The 21,632-nt window shown below is 31.1% G+C and overlaps 1 protein-coding gene across 3 annotated transcripts in view; it reads left to right on the forward strand.

The window, feature by feature from the left end:
* The window catches only part of LOC107456729 (uncharacterized), a 55,573-nt gene extending 34,315 nt beyond the window's left edge, over positions 1-21,258 (forward strand). For 2 of the 3 annotated variants that reach the window (XM_016074679.4, XM_016074677.5), the window contains exons 2-4: positions 14,933-14,998; positions 16,134-16,255; positions 18,167-21,258. In XM_016074679.4, coding sequence (XP_015930165.3) covers positions 14,938-14,998; positions 16,134-16,255; positions 18,167-21,109 — 3,126 coding nt within the window. In that variant the 5' untranslated portion in view covers positions 14,933-14,937 and the 3' untranslated portion in view covers positions 21,110-21,258. Of the gene's footprint in view, positions 1-11,028; positions 11,381-14,932; positions 14,999-16,133; positions 16,256-18,166 lie in introns of those variants that run through there. The other variant, XM_016074680.4, reaches the window with a different exon arrangement.
* The last annotated feature ends 374 nt before the right edge of the window (positions 21,259-21,632 follow it).

Raw genomic sequence — 21,632 nt, forward strand, 5'->3', positions numbered from 1 at the left:
AGAATTTCTAATCTCTTCTTTTTTTAAATTGTTATTTCATTTTAAGTTGTATATTTCGTTTCTGTCTCTCCCCCCCCCCCCCAAAAAAAAAGAATAATTCTTTCCAAATATTTTGTTACATTTCTTAAATTTTTGTTTCTTTTATACAATGTAACACTGATAAGTTTTTTGCAGGCACGGAGCATTCCTAGTGGATGTTCAATTTTTGATTTGTATGATTTGCGTGCAGTTTTATTAAGTTTTAATTTAACGCTTAAAAATATGCAATTTAGCAATTACATATTTTTTTGTTACACATTCAGAATATTATCTCGTAAAGGGTTTTATCTTTTTTCCCCTTCCTTTTTATGTGAATACTTTATTTTCACAACTTCGGGGTGCCTATCATATACATTTATGTGAATACATTTTGTGTGAAATTTAGTGTCCAGAATTGTGTTCGGTTTTGTGATCTTGTGTTGTGTATCACATCACTTTTTTAAAAAAAATTGAATTTGGGGGAACCTAAATGCATTCGACTTTCGTGCCTCAAACTATGTGTGATCCAGTCAAGAACAATTATGGCCTGTAATTGTAATTTAACATTTTCAAGCAACAGAGGGGTGTTTGTGGAATGTATCACCGGGCTATCTGTTTTGAGTTTTTCTACTACGTTTGAGTTTGATAGACACCTTGATCACAGCTGTTCTCTGTGTGAGGTCTGACGCTTCGTTATCTTTGGTATATCAGAACATTTCACCATTTTTCCCTACGTGGGAAAGATTCCACCGTTACACTTCATGTGTGTCAAAGTTAAGAATAAAATTTTGTTTATTTGTTAATCTGTTTCTATCCAGTTAAGAAGTTATTGGGTTCTTAAATGATAACAGTTATAATCGTTCTCTATGATTTGCAATGGATTACGCTAACTCTTCGATTGATGTTCATAGAAATGCTTTTTGGGTGACGTTTTGCACCACTCGGACTACCACTGACTACTGCAATAATAATTTTTAAAAAAAATTGGAAAAATGTAATTTATTATGAAATTTATATATATAAAAAAAATTCATATTTTAATCACATTTTTATGGGATTGTATTCGAAAATTTTCTTATGGTAAAAATTTTTTTTACACCCTTTAAGTTTTTCTTTAGCGATATTTAAATTTTTAAGACTTAAAACTTCAATATTAAATTTTTTGGAATGTATTAGTTTATTCCTTGTATAATATTTTGCTCCAGCGAAATATTTATTTGTTGAAAAAAGAATTTTCATAAAGAAAAAATAATGGCAATTGATTTAAGTTTTTAGTGTCCTAGTGGTTTTAAGGAATGTTCTCTTTCACAGGGTGGATCAAAGATATAAATCAAAGATCTGGATTAATTTTGCACGTTATTATCCTAATAATAGTTGATAGACGAAAGCAATTATGCTTCTTAATAATTTCTTTCTAATTTGATCATTGCTTACTAAACTTTAAGTCTTAGTATAGAGATTTCTACACGTAGCATTTTTACGTGATAATTGATTTTACATTTATTACTTATGCAACACCATTTTTGTTGCGCTTTGGTTTACAAATCTTCAATTTTACCGAATTCCAGATTTTTCTCGGAGCATGTCTACTAAAGAAACATAACAATAAGACTACTTCGTTTTAAATAATCACGAGTCTCAGTAAAATAAATTATACATCTTTTTCAGGTTCGTACACTAAGATCGCTGATTTATTTTATTCATAGTTAGCTTTTAAAGTTATAAAGTTCTGTTGAAAAATTGAAAGATGAGTTTTTGGTAGATCCATCAAATTCATTTCTAATTTAATCTTATCGGGATTTGATTTGTGATCCTCTTGTATAAATGATATGTTATTTTGGAACAGTTCCAAAACTATAGCCGTTACTTCGAATAGCGCCTACTCCTAATTTTTGATGGGAAATAAATTTATTCGCTACGACCTTCAAGTGACTTCAAAAGCCACCGGCTGAAAGTCCGGACGGATACCTGGTCGTTGCTATGGTAACTTGAAGAAGGCGTGAACACAAACCAGGACATCACGAAACGGGAGGATGGAACGGCGGAAAGTCGTTTCGCACGATGAGGAAAAATATTCTCTTTTCCCCTACACAAAGATGGAGGAAATTTTTAGTACATGCGATTTTTCATCATGGCGTATTTTAGCATCTTATAGAATTAAAACTTTTCAGTGCATACAATTCTAACCGGAGAGCACAACGATTTATTTCAGATAGCGTTTAAAACTTAATCAATATTTCTGAACATTTTTAACTCATTACTTTCAATGCTAAAAATTAATAATTTAATTTTGAGAATGAAATTTTTTAAGATTGATTTAATTTGTATTTTTGAATGGATACAAAATGATTTTAAAAATCGTTTCAATTGTTTTTAAGATCGTTTGACTTAGAATCAAAATTTGCGATCCTTTTAACGTAATGATCGTTTTCTATAACGAAGTTTTTTCTTTTTATAGTTTTTTTTTTCAGCTTCGCGAAAAATTAAAATATCGTTCGATTATTTCTCCTAAACTATGTCTTTAATTCTTTTTTAAGTGTGGCGAAATTGTAGTGGATTTTATTTCCATATGATCAACTGTGAAATAAATGCTGTATTTTCCGTAAAAGTGGTATCGTCTGATAAGACAAAGCGCAAAATCTAATCTTTTTCAGGGAATCGTTTTCTTTGTTAGCAATGATGTGTTCCGTTTATATTCTGTTCCACATTAAACTAATATTATTATAACAAACGACCGACAGCATCTCTTTTCAAAGTAAGAGAGATAAGATAATATTGTCATTATCTTTTGTGTTATTTCTCTTTTTTCATTGCAATCATTTGTTTAAAATTTGTGATGCCGTTATTTCATACGTAGCATCGTTGTGATGATCTTGCAATAGTTTGCTTATTTTTTATGAATAACCATTCGAACAATTACTATTATTAACACGATAGTGTTTGTGATAAGTTTTCTAAAACAATCAAAATTAGTTTATCTTTTTTCCCCTCCGTTATTTTGCTCACATTCGAAATTCTTTCGCCATAGTGTTTCATGTTGTTATTTAAATTTTAAAGTGTAATTAGAACAATCGATGTTTTTGTTAACATTGTGAGTAATTTTTACTATCCCTTTTTCTCAATATAAAAAATCAACATGTTTTCTAATTTTTGTAGTAAAAGCATTGATATCTAGAAACGCAATTTTGCTATCTTTTTAGCTTATGCAACTTATACGTATTTTTATCATCCTGGGAATTTCTTTTTAGTAATACCTCAGCTGCCGAAATTCTTAAATAGTTCTATTTTAGTGTTTTTAAATAGTTTTTTTTTACATACTGGACCAAGAAGAATTGTTCTTCTAACTTTGATACGCAATGGCTCCTAGCCTCTGTGCGTACATAATATTTGTCTGCGTGATTACTCAAAGGCCATAATAAACGTATGAGTGTAATAGGGCAATAAGCACATAAATAAAAGTTAGATATACGATAAGTATTATGTAATAAGCATTATGTAAGAGTGTTATGTAATAAATATAAGTATTATGTAAAAAACGAACCAGATTTTGGCGCAGTTTTTTCATATAAATAATTTTTTTAATGTCAGGAAGCTATCAAGGTTTTTGTATTTATTTAAAATGTATATAACTGTTTTACAGAAGTTTTTTTTTTAATCTGTTTTTTTTTTGGTATTGCATTTGAAGAGATGGCAGACTGCATTTTTTCTAAGCTATTTTTATTAATTTTGAATTCTATAGTCTGTCTCGCATACGATTTAAAGCTATTAATTACTGTGCTATACATATAAAAAAAAACATTATCAGTTATGTAAAATTTCTTCTTCATATTAATTTGAAGTGACAAGTTTTTCCAAGGCACTTCACTAGTTATTACTAGATTAAAAACTTCATTAGCTTCAAAAATATAAAAAAAACATAATATTTTTTGAAGCGAATGAAGTTTTTAATCAGTTAATATCTTACCACTTCAGTTTCCTGGGATTATTCATTTAACAATTCACTATTTAACGTTTAATTTCTAACTACATCATTTAGCGATAGGTGAATTGCAATTCATTTTTGTATCTGATAATGATATTGAAAGTATTAAAAAAAAAAAACCCGCAAAAACAATATCAGTGATGTAGGCGGATGTCAAGAGATCGCGAAATTATGACAAAGAGAAAACTTGTTTCAATTACTGCAAGCTGGCAAAATCATGTATTGTTTTTATCTCTAGAATATGGATCCAAATTGGAATATCAAAATGAAACGAGATAATAGAATCTTTCAATGGACGCCATTCGATAACCTTTATCTTGCTCTTAGCTCTTCCACCCCCATGTGAGGGATCCATGGGCTCCATCCATATGGATGGGAAGGATAGAGGTACAGGTGTGGGTATCTTTCAGGTGCCATGGGGGTGAGGAGCATATGGCGGGCGCCAGGATTTTCTCTTTGACGGTGATCTGCAGGTGTGTTTTAAGTAGGGGAGCGGGGCATTTCCCTTCAAAGCTTTGAAGTGATATTGCTAACGGGGAATTTCTGAGCCCGTGAGGATGCGGTTCGGAGCAGGGGGGTGGGGTTGTTTACCTGAGAGGGGTCTAGCGGATGTTGGCGGAGGAAAGGTAACTGGATTTGGAGAAATTGTGGAAGAGCTTTTCGTTTTCACTTATTATTATTTTTTTTGTGGAGGAGGTTAATGTTGAATATCCACTGAGCGAGGCGGACGTTTTCGGTAATAAAGTTCTCGAATAAGGAATAAATAAAGAAAAAATAATCTTCTGGTTGATATAACGAGAAAAATTGTCTTGTTATTGTTAATGTATTTTTGATAAAGTTGCCTTTTTTTTGTTGTAATAAATGAAATAAAGATTGCTGGAAATGTAATTTAAAAATTCAGGCAATATCTTTCAAGAACGAAAATAATTAAATTTAATTGTGTGTTGTCCAATTCAAATCAGTTTTACTTTCATGCATTAATAAAATGATTTAAAGGAATGGAATATTCCTTTCCAATGATTTTGAACATCACATTCGCAATTTTTATGAAATTAAAATGCAATCTGCTTTAAAATTTCATAGAGAGAAGAACGAGAAGAATTAATGTAAAGTACTAAATAAACCGGCTTAATAAAATTTATTTTTTATAAAAGGCTTTACTAATTTATCAAAAAGTAAAAGTTTCAGAATTGCTTGGTAAACCTAAGCAGACGTTCTGGATATTGATATAATCGTTTGCTCAACAGATTATACTTTTGACTTTTCTCTTTTTAAATATTATCTTTTGCTAAAATAAAGTATTTAAAGATATTTTTAGAATTTATTGGCCATGTAAAATTTGATAGTTGACTAAGAACGTTTAAATTTGCTAGTTTTAACATAAATGTAGTACTGAATTTCTTTTAATATTTGAGCACCACAAAAAAAACTGTGTGCATTTATACCTTAATTTATACAAAAATATTTACTTCAGTTTAGCTCATTTATGAATAAATATCTAAACATTTGTGTTCGTTATATGTAAGCCAAAGCATCCGTGTATCCTAGAAGAATTCGATTTTCCTTGGAAATGAGCACGATTCCGTGCGTTTCTATAGTGAATGAAAGAGACACTTCCAAACAACTCTATGACGTAATCGAGCTTTTCTCTCCGCGATGCGCATGACTGGGTCGAATCGTGTGTTCCTTTTCTTGTTCTACTTCCGAAAAAGACCCAAAACCACTTTTCCTCTCTGATTCTTGGTGTTCTTAGGATTCAGGATGAATTGTTGTTTTTTCTGAAGGATATTGCGCTTGCATGATTAGTTTTGAAATTGCCTGCAATTGAGTGAGAGGTAAAAATAACGGAGAAATTGAGTTGAGTTGATGTTCAGGTGTTCGTCATCGTCACAAGATGTAGGACTCCGTATCAAAGAAATCTATGATTCATTTTGTAATGATGCGTCACAAAATTCAATATTTTTTTTTTGTCTGATGGAATGTTGTCATTCCAAAGGAAATGTTTTGAGATTAATGTTTTGATTTCTTGTTTTTAAAGAAATGTTTTTAATCTTTATAACTTTTTTCGCTTTGAATGTTTATCAAAACAAGGTTGATATCCTCATGTTAGGCTAATTAGTGTTCACTCTGTTGTTATTCTATTTTTTTACCTTACCAATCATTTAGGAGCAGTTGCCATTACTAATGCAAAAATTTTCCGCATACATCACTTTTTAACTTCATTAAAAAGTTTATTTTACAATAGTTTCAAGAATAACGTTTTTTATTTCTGTTTTCGAAATTATTTGTGATGGTAATTTTTAAATTCGACCGGGCAAAAGTTACATAATTTTAATAAATTTGTATCAACAAATAATAATAATTTATTATAGGGAACAAAAAAAGTTTAAAACTATGTTTTTAAACAAATATTTTTCTTTTATTTCTATGCAAAATGTGTCTGATTTAAGGATTATAGCAAAATATAGACTTTTTTTTTTTAAAAAAAAAGTAAAAAAATAAATTCTTTGCTTACTTTAATTCAAATCAGTAAATAAAATAATTAATTTTGAAATTTTTTTATATCAATGATATTGTATTGTTAATTGCTTTCACTTTATACTTTTTCAATTCTTTCTTTTTTTATGTACTTGTATCATTTGAAGTAAAGACAAACTAGTTTTTGCTTATATTCTTAACCTTTCAAGAAAAAAAAAGCGTTCTTAAGCATCGTAAAGAAAATGCAATGAAATGTAAGAAAGAAGAAATGTACTAACAAAGAAAATTTTATTATCTAGATCAAAATAAGCCAAAAATGTTGTTTTTATTGATGTTGGCTTCATTCAGTATTTTTTGTTTTTAGAAAAATCGATTGAGTTCTATTTCAAGTCAATTCAACGGCTCTAGCAGTTAATTTTTAAAGGGGGGGGGGTAATCCATAATTTGCAGAGTGAAATTTCAATTTCAGTGAATTCCAAAGTTAAATTTCTTAAGTGAATACATTTTTTTATACATAGAACTATATCGTCTGGTATTTCCCAATACACCTTAATTTTTCTTGCATGAATAATTTTGCATTGACTTAAAGAAGACATCTCTGATTTCTAAAAATACTTTCATCATCAGTAGAAGTATACGGAATTCATTGATTGATCTTACATGAATAGTTCTGTAATTAGAATGCGCAGAGATTCGAGAATCCTTACCAGCACAGGGCTTCTGGAGGGCGGTTACCTCCGTTTAGCATCCTTGCGCGGGCGCAAACGGGCGGGATTCCAGAACGAAGGAGTTGACTGAATCTATCGATTTCCGTATTTTCAGACAACCGCAATTTTTGTCTCACTTATGGCGGAACTTCATATGGTTTTTTCTAGAATAACTTTCAAAAATATCGAATTTGAAAATCGATTGGAATTGCGTGTAACATTACATGTTAAGTAAATCCCATGCAATATTTCAAAGTAATATTACTTCAAAGTTAACATTAAGTTTCACGGAGTGTGTACATTTATGGAATGTCTCTAATTTTACTGCTTAAACTTTTCAATTTGTAGTTTCAATTAGTTTTTGTTGTTGTTGTTAGTAATTATAAATGCAGATATACAGGTTGCGGTAAAACATTAACAAATAATAACAATTTATAAGTGTAATAATTAACAAAATATGAGTAATAATGATAAGAGTAGATTTTTGTAATAAATAAGTAAATTTAATTGGTTTCAGAGTGGCTGCCTTTTGCAGAGGTGCAAACACTAATTGTAATTTTCAACCATGGGCCTTCTACCTATAATCTAATCCATTCTAGCGGAAGTGATTGCTTTAGAGAGTCCAAATTTTTTTGTAGTTTAGTGCAGGCCCTAGACTCCAAAATGGTCCATACATTGTAATCTACAGGATTTAGATCCGGCGAGTAAGGTGGGCATTCTTCTGATGATATAATATCTGGGAAAAGGGCCGGGATAGCCTGGTCGGTAGGGCGCTGGGCCCATATCCAAGAGGTCGTGGGTTCGATCCTCGCCGGCCGAAGACTCCCCGTGTAGTAAATGGTGAGTGATGCACGTTAAATCTGTCGAGTCTCAAAGTCCTCCATGTTCCCACAACAAATCAATACCTCTGGGGGTACTGATCCAGGAGTTTCCTTGTCTTCTGGATTGGATTCAAAATTACAAGGCTACGGAGTTGAACGTAAGTAGTCGTAAACCCATGAAATTGGGTCGGCTGTTCAACGACGGTTATAAAATAAAATAAAATAAAATATCTGGGAAATGTGCCTTGCACCACTCTTGTGTCTTTTGGGCCAACAGAAGTACAACAGCTTCTAGAATATCCAGCTGGTACATTTTTTGATTTATTTTAACACCCTCACGCACGAAAAATGGAGGTGTTTGGCCGCTCTTGCAAATTCCGCTTTAGACCATGGCAGATTTTGGATTTTGGGGATTTTTAACAACTGTTGAGGTGCTTGGAGTGTCCTGCAATCGAGATCCTTTTCTTCTGGTGGTTATGAGCTTACTGGGTGGTAAAAAGCTTCTCACCAGTGAAAATGAATCTTTTCCAGTGCTGAATTGCTGTCCTTTTCTGAAAATTTCTATAAGCGTTTGCGCCTCTGCATCGCTGCAAAAGGCGTCCTCTTTGAAATCAATTATTATTTATTATACTTTGCTATCATCACTTTATATTAAAAATTGTTGTCTGTTTTTCTCCTGTTTTTCGCTCCTGTTTTTTATTTGAAAATTACTTTGAGATAAAAAGCACTGGTTAAAATAGTAGTGCGAATAAAAAGTACTCGAAAAAGTTATTTGCGAATATTTTTATGATTGCTGTGAGACATATTTTTCGGGATAGGGTTGCATTTGTAGATGCAAGATTCTTGTGTTTAATAATATCGTTTTAATTTTTTAAGTTTTATATTTAAAGATCTTCCCTATCGTTTAATATTAGTTTTCACAATTAAGCATAAAATTTGTTCAATTAATACTCGGCTAGTGTACTAAATGAAATGATGTTAAGTAAAGGAAATGAAAAGTCCTCGAAAGTTTGGTTGTAGAAATTACTTTAGTTGTTAAATTACAATTAAAAAAGTACCTTTTCTTCCGAATTAGTACTTTATAGTATAATTTTTAAAAATTTTTTTTATTTGCTCTAACCGTATTTTGTAAATAAGTTAAATCTTTCTTCAGAGTTTAATTTTTTTTACGACCTGAGATATCCACGTATCTCGATTTTTAAATGTAAATAAAATACGCGGGAAAAATTTATAACAACTTCTTTTTCCGAGTTTACTATTTCTGTCTTCTGGTTCAGAGACATACCCGTACATAGCATTCTTTTAGATCAATTTTCAACTATTGAAGTGGGTAGATCACGTGTTTCACTTTATTAAAAATATTCTATTGAAAAATTTCCAGTCCCATGGTGGCAACATGTGAATGAGGAGGGGCTTTTTTTTATAGCTTCCTACCACAGAAAAGGGGGATCCTTGTTAGCGTGCATTTAACGCTAATAATACTTAGTGGATGGTAAAAAGAATAAAAGGATCTCACCATCCAGTTTTTATATTCCATGAGCATCCCATTGTGTTCCATGGATGCTCTTGCAAGTCAAGGGCACGACACGAAAATAAGCAACGGATGGTGTCTGCCATGGGGGATGACAGGTTATTATGTACATCCCATAGCTAGTCACGCCAGAAATGTTTCATTTTTCTATTTATTTTCCGGATAGGTTTTCTTTTCTCCACGTGAGTTGGGCTTTATTCATTCCTGGGAGAAAAGATATGATGGTTATCGCTGAGTAATCGTTTTATTCGACGAGGATCGAGCTTGTTGGGTGATGATGGGGATGATGATGATGTGCATTCAAGATAGGGTGGAGATAGGCTTGCAGACGATTGTGCTGAGCGTTTGAAGTTAATTGGCAATAGAATTTTATTCCCTTTCTATAGGCGTTTTGGAGGCTCGTTATGGCGACTTCTCTTTTTCGGTTGCATCTTTCAAACTTGGGTTGATGTTTGCTTTTTTAGAGCTTTAAAAAGTCTTTTTATGTATATTTTTTTATTGAAAGTTCTTTGAAAATTACGAGAACCAATTTAATTTTACGTATTTAACCAAATTAAACTAATTTGTAATGTTTCGTTTTTTAACTGAGAATTTAAAAAATCTTCACGCACCACAAAATATAACATGAGTAATTTATAAGGATACAATATTTTTTATAAAGTTAATTATTAGTGTAATTATCATTCCATTGTATACATTGTTGCAGTATTGTAATAGTTCGTTTGATGTTATGTTTTCCATTTTACGATAACGTCTGTTATATGCTTCAATATGTAGTATGATATTACAATATTACTATTTAGGCATTTGAATGTGGGTAAATAACGGTATATTGTCTAATAATTAAGAAATATTTTGCAAAAGTATCTAGGTTTGAATTCTGATAGTAATACGAAAACCGCAAATCACTTTTTTGAATTCTCGTTCCTTAACTGTTTTTAGATAACTAAGAGCGTGTGGATGTATTTATAACAAATGCTTAAACTATTTTACGACAACCTGTGTTCTGAGAAGTTTTTTTTTTTTAGATTATTGGATTTTAAAACGTGATAAACGTTGTTATAATAACAAAAATGATTCGTTTAAGAAAGATATTATTTCAGCACTTAACACTTATATGAGAATTTTCTTGAAGTATCAACCAGAACTTAATTATTTTATAAATATTAAGTTCGAGATGACACTTCAAAATAACTTTATCCCTCAAAATTGCGGGAATATTCATTATCCATCCAAACGATCTCACTTATCTCAAAACCTTCTAATGTCTTCCTAAAATTGTTCTGAAGATTCTTCCCCACTCTCCCTAAGAAAATTTCGAACCACACCCTTACGTAGCATCCACAATTTAGATCCCCCTGCATGTTGATGGAAACTCGGGGCTGTGCGGTTGCGGGGGCCCATTCGGCAGTGATGCTGCTGGCCTCTTTCTGGGGGTGGGTCGGAGGATACCTCAGGTAAAAAGGGTGGTGTGGGGTGGGGTGGTGCAGCACAGGTGTGGCCCACCATCCATTGATCGGCGGTTTCATCCACTGCATCTGGTGGTGCAGCGACCAGCCTAGTCTTCTGTGTACAGGATGGTTGCTAGGTTACGATTTCGATGCCAGAAGAGGCAATGTTCCAAAAGCCCCACAATCATCATCATACTCTTTCTATTCGGAACATCTTGTGAAGGGGAGGAAGCACCCCATCTCTTCTTTTCATTTTGGATGAAATTAAATTGTTTGGGATAGAAAGGGGTGTGGTTCGTTTGCGGGAAGAATCTATAGAAACTTTTGTGGCCGAGGAATCTTTGGAGCATTCCACATATGATGAAGTTCATGTCTGTTTGAATAACATAGAGGTAACGCGATCTATTTTTAATCCAGACTATAGTAAAACACACATATTGGTGTTTTGAATGAATATTGTATTTTATTACGAATTGCCTTTTTTTATAGTTGAAGAATTTCAGATTTAAATGCAAAGTTTTAAATTATTAATTTATTATGGTATAAGAAATGTTTGTAATGAAAAGTTTAGGTTGTCACTTACATTGGTAGAGAGTAGGATATGGTATCTTTTTTCTTAGTTAGGGAATTTCAGATCTGAATATATTTTTAAATTATCAATTTATTATGGTTTAATAAATATTAATACTGAAAAGGTTATGTAGTCACTGACTTTGGTAGAGGGTAGGATATAGTGCCTTTTTTTACATAGTGAGCGAATTTTAGATAAAGAATATTATACTTCATTATTAATATTATATTTCAATATGAATTGCTTTTCTTTACCATTGGAAAAATTCAGATCTAAATACATAATTTTAAATTATTGGGGCTTAATAGATGCTAATAATGAAATAGTTAGGTTGTCATTGACGCTGGTAGAGAATAATATTTAGTGCCCTTTTTCACTTTTTATGATAGAAATGTATATTTTTAAATTATGATTTGAATTATGTTATAATAATGAGATAATTAGGTTGTCACTGACATTTAACGCAATAGAAAAGAGGATACAAAGAAATGACTGAAGAGTGATTCTCTAGTATTCTCTTTTAACTATTTTAAGAATAGTTTAGAAAGCTTTTTAAGGTAAACAAGTAATTGATTAATTTTAAAACATGTTTAACAATTCTTTAAAGAAAATACAACATTTTTATCACGACTTGCGGTAATTTACAGTTGAAAATTGAAATACATAAAATTTTTGAATGAAAGTAAGTTTAAATAATTGCCTGTTTTGATTTAGAACAGTAAATCAACAAATAACGAATTAAAGTGGAATTAGTTTGAGGAAATTATGTGTTTATATATATTTAATGTAGTTTCCTGCTTTTGGAAAAGAAAAAAAATATTTTTAGTCTTTGCTCCGAAAAGTATTCTCTAAATAAACTGCATGTGAGTTGTGAGATATGTTGACATGGAAGTATATTTTTATTTATTTATTATTATTATTATTTTTTTTTGTCATTTCAAAATTATTGAGTTTTTCTTTTTTCAATTTTATAAACGAAACTATTATACGCACCTTTGTATGGGGAACCATGGCAACCCAACTGTAAACAACAGTTTTATTTTTTTAATCTAAATTTCAAAATTTCCTTATTTTAACCCAGTAAAAAATATTCGTTTTTCTTGACAATAAACTTGTTTCGCAGTTTTATTTATACGATGTTCAAAACGGTAAAATAATTGCTGAAAAGCTAGGACAAGTATAGAAATTAATCGTAAAATGATTTGAAAAAACGTAAAGTTATCCTATGATGAGCTTAATTGAATGGCAAAAACTAGAATTTGAATTGACGGTTTTAATCCGTTTATGATCTAGATGAAAAATAGAGAAAAACCATTTTGTCAAAACAGCTTTACACCGTCTATACAAAGACAGTCCATAAAAAAAAAGAAAGAAAAAGTTTTTTTTTATTTTTACATTTTGCGGATAATGGTTAAAAACAGGGAAAAAACTGTATTTTTCTTCAAATTATTTCTTTCATTAAAGGAAAAAAATATGTTTTTTCTCCTGTACAATTTACAGTTATTTTTTAACAATGTATAATTTACTGCTACCTTAAGTAAATTATTTTTTTTTTTTATCTATCAGCATATACTTTTTACATTTTTTAAACTATTGATTTTTATATTGAACCATAATATCGTCGAAATTTGTCGCAACCGTAAAAAAATGAGAAGTTGACTGTGAATTTTCCATCTTGTAGCGGAGTTATTAAAATTGGAAAATATTCAAATGAATGAAGTAAACAATTTCTTATGAAGCAGCAAATACTGTTTTTATTTTTAAAGATATTCACTTTCATCTTTAATCATGTTATATATGAAATGTGCTACAACCATAATACAGTGACAGCTGCTTTTCTACATATATTTTCGCGTAGTAATAGTTATGAAAAATTCAAACAAAGGTTAATTTTTTTTTCTTGATAACTGCGTTAAACATTTAGAAATTGTGTTATCAAGAAGTTGCTGCTAGAATTCGAAATTCCTTTGTTATTTTTTTTTTCAACGGTGGCTTTTTCAGTAATTAGCCGAGGAGAAAGATGCGATAAGATCAAGATGAAAGTTAGTATCTTCTTTAGCATGCAAGTCATCGTTCTACAATCCTTCTTTATGTTGATGTTTTTTCAGTGTGCCGCATACAATGACTGGAAAAATAAATTCTATTTCCTATTTCTAATGTGTTACAGTAGTTACGAAATAAAATTTTAAAAAAAATAGTGTGTTTTAAAAAACAGTACTCGTTTCAGAGAGAAAGAGCAAGGGTGTTGAATTATGTTCTTTTATGTGCAGAATTCGCAATTAGTCTGAAGGGATGTTAGAAGGAAAATAATTCTTTTATGCGTAGATTTCACAATGTGTTTGTTTGATTACATAAAAAAAGCAATCTTATAAGAATGGAAACAATTAATCCGTTGCAAGTTAATAATTAAATCGTTATTTGTATGATTATTCAGCAAATTTATATTAAGCTATACTTGAAATTTTTACTAATGTAATGTATAAACATAAGCCACTTAATTTTTTTTTTTTTTTTTTTTTGTTAGACAGACAGCAAACAGATTGGGAAATACCTCCGCCATCTTGACTTTTATGATTATTACAGGTGTTATTGTAAATTTTTTTTTTGCTTCAGTTTCTTAAACAATCATTTTTGCCATAAATTTTACAACTATTTTTGCCATAAATTTTTAATCATTTTTTTTCTTCATTTTTTCAGACCCTTTTCTTTTTGTAATATTTAAAATTATTAGTGCGCTAAAAACGAAAAAAAAAGTTAATTAGTCGGTATAATTAATTTTTTTAATATATTTTTAATAGGCGTAATCATTTGACAGAAAATAACGCCATAACTATGTTATTACTTTTATTTAAATTTTAAAATGCTAACTCTTTTGTAAGCAGAAATTGATTATTCATTATCAACATTTATATATCTACGTTGTTTTTAAAATAAATGAATTATACATTAAAAAGGATTGCATAATACTTTTATTATTGAAACAAATGAAACTAAAGGTATATGATTATGTGTTAATATATATCATTATAAAAAAGTAGTTTTTTTTTCGATTTTCCAAACTTATGCCTTAAATTCTCTTTAAAATTCTGTGCTTAAGTAGCCCAAAAATGCTTTTAAAAAAATCTGTAGTTTAAAAATAGCAATCCGAACATATTTTTTTTAATTGTGCGCTTGGCGATCATTCTTTGAAGGGGAGAGTACTTGAAATCTTGGGTGGGTTTTGGGGGTGAAGAGTGTTTGACTTAGGTTAGAGAACGAAAGTTTTTTTTTTCTCTCTATGCTTCATTAGTTTATGCATATATTTGTAATAGCTATATTTCGAAATGTTAAGCTTGAAGTTGATTAATATATCTTTATTTTGTTTTTCTTTCAGTTGCTATGACATCACTACAGAAAGACATTTCAATTCAATCTCAGAGACCAAACGGCAATTCTTTCGGTAATTGGTTTTATTTATTTCTACTAATTGAAATAAAAAAAGAATGTAAACGTTTTTAAAAAGAACATTTTATGGTTTAGATAAAAAAAAAAAAAAACATGTTTTTATTTATGCTATAGAAATATGGAAATCTAAGGTTTAAGGATAGCGAGCCAAATAATTGTAATAGGAATAAGAAGAATTTAGGGCTAGAATTAAAAAAAAAAAAAAAGGTTTCTTTAATGAAAATAATTGTAATAGGAATTCGAAAACCTAATGAATACAACGAAAAAAAAGAACTGTTTTGATGTGAAATAGTAACTGTAATACGAATAAAAAATCTTTATAGTTAGGATGAAAAGAAAAAAAACTATTATTAAAAACCTTATTAAAAATTATTGTTAAAAGATTCCTTTAAATAAAAATACAACATATTTAATAGTAAATGAGTGTGGGGTTGGGCTATCGACAATGTTAACAGGTACCTCTAGAAGAATCAAATTAACATGCCTTATATGCTAGTGAATGGGAATTTAATAATCGTGAGGTAGTTACGCTACTTTACTCCCCTACCTGAATTTTATCTGTGATTGAATTAAAGGAACGGGTGCCAATAGTTGTTTAATTGCGGTTGTAAGAGAGGTCGGGAGAGCTGTATTAAGACAGTTGTTAGCGTGGTAACTGTGTTGCTATTAGCAGTCGAGTGGGTGCAGGCTGTGCTGTGTGTGACAGAGACTGAGTAACAATAGCGTGAGGAGGACGATATAGCAGTCACAAATAGCAAGTCAGCTGTTCACTGTGTTCTATCTATTAAACTAGGTTCATATCGAGGTGGGCATTTCTGTCGAGGTAAGCATGTTCAGATCACGTTCGGGTCACCAATTTGAGGTTGGGCGATCGATAATGCCAACTGTCATCTTTCAGAAGGTACGTCGGGATAGAATCTAGTCAACATGTCTTATATACTAGTGAATGGGAATTTAATAATTGTAGTGGTAGTTACGCTACAATCAACATATGAGGTGTTTAATTTTTTGAATAAAAAATTCTTCTGTTTTGCTATTGCAAAAAGTAAAAATGTTTATTTAATTATTATAATTCTGTTACTTACGTTTATGCTCATTTTAACTAAAAAGTCATTTATTTTTCATATTAGTTGTAGAATTTGGCTCTTCCATGAATCAAGAAGAAGAAGAAGGAAAGTCAGAAATAGTACAAGAAGAAATAATTGAAAATAATATGATGAATGAAGAAGAACTAGTAAAATCTGAAGCTCAGGTATGACATAATTTTATTTATCTACTTTTTAACTAATTCATTTCCGTTATTTATAGTTATTTTTAATTTCTAGATTTTACTTCTAAATCTAGGGTTGGCAATAGCAAATAATTAAGTCTCTAAATATTTTTAAATTACATCTTTTCACGTGGATGCCACTCCACAGGAAGTACCTAGAAAATCACCTAAAATAACAGGGAATTTTGAAATTTTCTTTACAAACTGGGAAAATAGAGGAATTTTTGTTTTTTAAAAAATGGTGACCATTTAAAACGCAATTTCTGTATATTTAAGGATGATATTTCAGCTTTACTAAACTATTTCATTTACTATAACATTATTAATTTTAAGTCTGTTCAAGTTTTCCCATTAATTGAAACTAGTATAATTTCCCAATATAGCTCGATTTGTGCATTTTTGTATAGCCAATATAGCCATCATTTAGTGATTTGTGTTTCCTCTTAATATATTGTATATAATATGAACATGGAAAACATGGGGAATTATTTTTCCGGATTTAAGAGGCATCCATGTGTTAAGTTTTAAAAAAAAAAAATTAATATTTTTGTAAAATTTATTATTATTATTTATTTATTTCTTTTAAAAAAAATTGCTTACCCAGACAAAGTTTGAAAACCCTTTTTCACATTATCTGAAACGTATTAAAATTCCGAATGAATTATAGTTTAATTTTACTTAAAAAACTTTGCCTTTTTTTGAGCAATTACTGATTTTGGATATTTTAATATTTCGTAATTGTTTTTGGTAAGAAATAAGGTTAATGTTTAGATAAACTTTTATTGACAAATAATATAGTAATTTCTAAAAAATTTAGAATCAATCTAATTTTGTTTCCTGAAACAGTGGTTTTAGTTTATGCAGATAAGGGAAAAAAAATTGGTATCTATTTTGTGATTGGCCTGTACTTCAAAATATTAATATATTTTTAAAAAGTTCCAAAGAAACTCTGTATTTAGATGTTATTTTTGAAATGGTATAAAAAGGGATAAGTCCGAGATAAAAGTTATAAATAAAACATCTAGTGAGCATTTTTTAAAAATTAAAATCATTTTGAGGAGATTAATTGAAGAAACCATTTGAATATTACAAAAGCAATTATTAAGTTGCTTATTTTTGCTGACAAGGGGGTGTAGGAGATGAGAAATCCGTGTGTAAAACACTAAGAACATCTTATTTTCGTTCTTTTAATTTATTTTGGAAATTTGAAGTTAATGTTGGAAAAATTACAAATTTAAAATAAAAGATAAGGTTGGGAAAATGAAAAATGAGTAAAAAATTATTCCAGGAGTTTTAGAGGTCAAAATAAAAGGTAAGGTTGGGAAAAGGGAAAATGAGAAAACATTATTCCAGGAGTTTTAGAGGTCAAAAAAAAGGTAAGGTTGGGAAAATATTATTTCAGGAGTTTTTGAAGTCAAAATAAAAGGTAAGGTTTGGAAAAGGAAATATGAGTAAGAAATTATTCCAGGAGTATTAGAGGTCAAAAGTGTTGATCACAGAAAAATACAAAAGATTCCTGAAAAACATTCTACAAAATTTTAAATATCAAATTAAAGCTTTGTTTAATGCTAATTAGATCCTTCATTTGATTTAATCCCAAAATTAAATAACTGTTGTTGACATCAAAGTTAACGCAAAAGATGAGGGGTTATTTTTACTCAAGCATGGAGGGAAGAAGGAGGGATGTGATTTGTTCATTTTTACTGAAAACGGGGAAGGAATTAAAAAAAAATTTCAAAACAGGCTTTGGTAATATTATTGTGAACATGTCATAACCTGTAACAACAAGTCAAGAAACAATTAAATGAATCTGATCTTGAAATTAAATGAATTCTAATTAACGTATATTCTTTGGAATTTCAACATGTTAAAAAAGCTTTTGTTTTCTTTCAGGATGAAATTGGTGGTGAATTGTTTCCCTGTTGTAAGCTGTGCGAAAATCCAGAAAAACTATTCTTTCATATAAAACAACACCACGAAAAAGATGCCACCAAATGCGTCCTTTGTGGGAGGGAATTGAGTTCAAAAAGTTCACTAGATAGGCATCTACTAATTCACGCTAAGTGGCAACCATACAAATGCAGTCACTGCAACAAACAGTTTTCAACAAATGGCAACATGCACAGACATAAGAAAACACACAAGGGTCTGTGCAAAGGCTCTAAGTTTAGCCCAATAAAGAGCAGTGAGAAACGAAGGAGGAATGCCGATGAAACTTCAGAGAATGAACAACCAGTCAAAAAGATGAAGTTAGGTTGCAAAGAAAATACGAAAAGTGTGTGTGAAAATATTACATATACTGAAAACAAAACTGTAGCTTTAGACATTAAAACTTATCCACTTAGCCCAGAATCTCAGCCAGATGTAAACGCACCTGTTGATGATAAAGTGATCGAAACTCTGCAGAGTGTTCCTAGTTCCCCCAGTAAAGAAGAATTCATAACCACATTAGGGTTGAAAACTGCATGCCGATTAGAGAATAAAGCAGAATCAAGTGGAGCTTCAAGCAGTCAATCTGTCAGTCCGATTGATAATGTACAACTGCATGAAAATGAACATGTTGTACCAGAAAGCTCCATAAGCGTTGAAGATGTGAAGGAACAATCCACCAAGAAAGAAACTCTAATAAAGTTGCCTGAAAATGAAACTGTAAACAAGTCAAATCTTACAAAAGTACACACTGTAACTTCTCAAGTCCAGATTGGACAATCAGAACCACCTTTCAAAGAGATAGTGCAAGTAACCAAAGGAAATGTTGACAGGGTTTTTAATAATGTGGGTAGACATTGGTTGCCAGAATCTCCAGAAACCAGTATAGAAGGGAACTTTTTTGATGTAGTGTACAATCCTGAATCTTTGGATGAATGTGAAGAAGATAAACTTCAGCTTCGGTATGTTTGCCAGCACTGTAAAAAGGAGTTTAAGAAAAAAATTATCTTCCAGAAACACTTGATGAAGCACAACAAGCAAAAACCTTTCAAATGCACCATTTGTGGTGCCAAGTTACTCAGTAAGCAGAATGCCACACGGCATGTTGTGAAAGTACACAAAAAGCGGCGAATGCAAGCCAAATTATTAATCGTTGAAAATCTGGATGATGCTCCAAGTTCTGGAACAAAAACTCTGTGTGAATGGTGTGGTCAAGAGTTTACATCCAGTCTCATACTGGAACACCATAAAAGGGCATCTACGGGTTGTCAAGCTAAGCCTTTTATTTGTCTGATCTGCAATAAAAGTTTTTCCACTAAGAATAATGGTAAAAGGCATCAATTCAAACATCACAAAGATGAACAAGCTGATTGCTGTATTGTGCGCAATGCTATGGCTAAAAATAGTGGAGATGGGAATCCTCTGTCAAGAATAATGGACAGTTCTACTTCCACAAGCAGTATTGCTTATGATGAGGCACCGCAAGAAAGCTCCGTTGAAAGTCTTTTAAGTTCAGAGTCTGAACATCCAGATGACTCTGAGCTTTCATTACCCAAGAAAGAACTGGATGCAGCTCAGAGTCTAATCGACATGTTTTCAAGTCTTCCTCCTCCCAGATCATCAGGAGATGAAAGAATCATTGATCAAACTGATATCAACAGTTCTCCTCCCACACAAGACAATAGCTGTTTTTATTTACATATCCCTGTTAATGTACAAAACAAACCATTAGACTTGTCTGTTCATCCAATGGATTTAAGTTCAAAATCAAATGAAGAATCTGGCAAATTGCGTGCTTACGAATTTAGACGTTTACCTGTTTTCACATTCCCCATTTCATATAAAGACAGAAGCAGCGATACCGGTATATTTCTTGCTAACGAACGCAATTGCATTTCATCTGAAACTCCGCTCAATTTGGTTAAAAAGAAAGAACATAGCTGTAACAATCATTTTAATTCCTCGCTGCATCCATCTGTTTCTTTCCCACCTAATTCATTTGAATCAAGTAGTCATACCTCAATGGAAATTGATGATTCGAGCCAAAAAGAGTGCAATAGTCCTAAGTCAAACGTTTCGTATGAATGCCATCTTTGTTCTATGTCATTCTCAACGAATTCCAACAAACGTCGCCATGAAAAGACCAAACACTTAATGCATTGCAAAGTGCCACAAATTTCGCCAGGGTTCTTCAATACAAAGGAAAAGCAAATGACATCAACCCCGAAGTATGTTTTATCAAAGAAAACCAAAGAAGCTCTAATCACAAAGGTCAGCAGTTTGAAATCCGTGGAATTTGAGCCTGTAGATTTTTCAGTCAACAACAGTGTAGCTGCTGCCAATCAGCCCTTGGCAATCATCAGTAATGAATCAGAAAATGGGGATCTTGCCAGCGTATCTTCCCTGATAAGCACGGCGAATTCTCCGCAGCTGAAGAAATACTTGACAGCTGACAACGCTTGTGATGTTACTGCAAGTGAATCCTCCAAAGATGAGAAAGAAGATTCTCCAAAAGCTGTCGATCAATCACTGGGCAGTGCAAAGAGTTCTGGCAAACACTGGTGTGCTGTTTGCAAGAAACAGTTTACTTGCAAAAGTTCTTTCAACCGACATTCTGTGATACACACCAAAAAAAGGGATCACCATTGCCAGGAGTGCAAAAAAACTTTCACGACTAAGTCAAATCGGGATAGACATATGAAGAAGGTTCATAGACTTGTTTTATCACGTGATAATAAGAAACTAGTGTCAAGTAGAAAACAGCAAAAGAAAACTGTAACTCTAGTGCCAACAGAATCACCTACTACAGAGGTGGACGTCAAAGATTCACCACTTCCTAAGGAATTGGTGAATAGTGAGATTTCTCAATGCAATAAGGAAAATCAAAGATTATTCATGCCTAGTTGATTTGTGAACTTTAAAAAGGGATGAAAAGAGTCCCATATTGTTATGTAAATAATGTAATTAGCAATAATGAATAATCACAAATTCCATTTTGAAACAAATGTAAATATTGTAAATCATGTAAATCAAAAAATTAAAACTATCAGAAACGATTTGTGACGTTTGTTTCATTTCTTACTTAGATACATTATTAATATCAATTAATATTTCTAGCTGAGCATTTTCTAAGGAATCGATGAATTGCACTTCCCAATTCAATATTTCTAAACTACTTTTTATTCATACAGTAAATACTTAGCCCTCACTAGAGAAAACTTATTTCAGATTTTAAGCAATGCAAACTTAACACTTTGAGGAATTAAATTTCTTATAAGACTTACTAAGAATCATTTTAGTATAAGTTAAAATTTCTAACTTTACTCTAAGGAATTGATGACTAGTACAAATTAAATATTTCTAGCTTACTTTTTATTCATACAGTATACTATACTAAATGCTCACTGGAGAAACCTTTTATTTTAGATTT

Source organism: Parasteatoda tepidariorum, chromosome 1 (genome assembly GCF_982258835.1).
Source record: "Parasteatoda tepidariorum strain Cologne lab strain chromosome 1, Ptep-v5.0, whole genome shotgun sequence".
Lineage (NCBI taxonomy): Eukaryota > Metazoa > Arthropoda > Arachnida > Araneae > Theridiidae > Parasteatoda > Parasteatoda tepidariorum.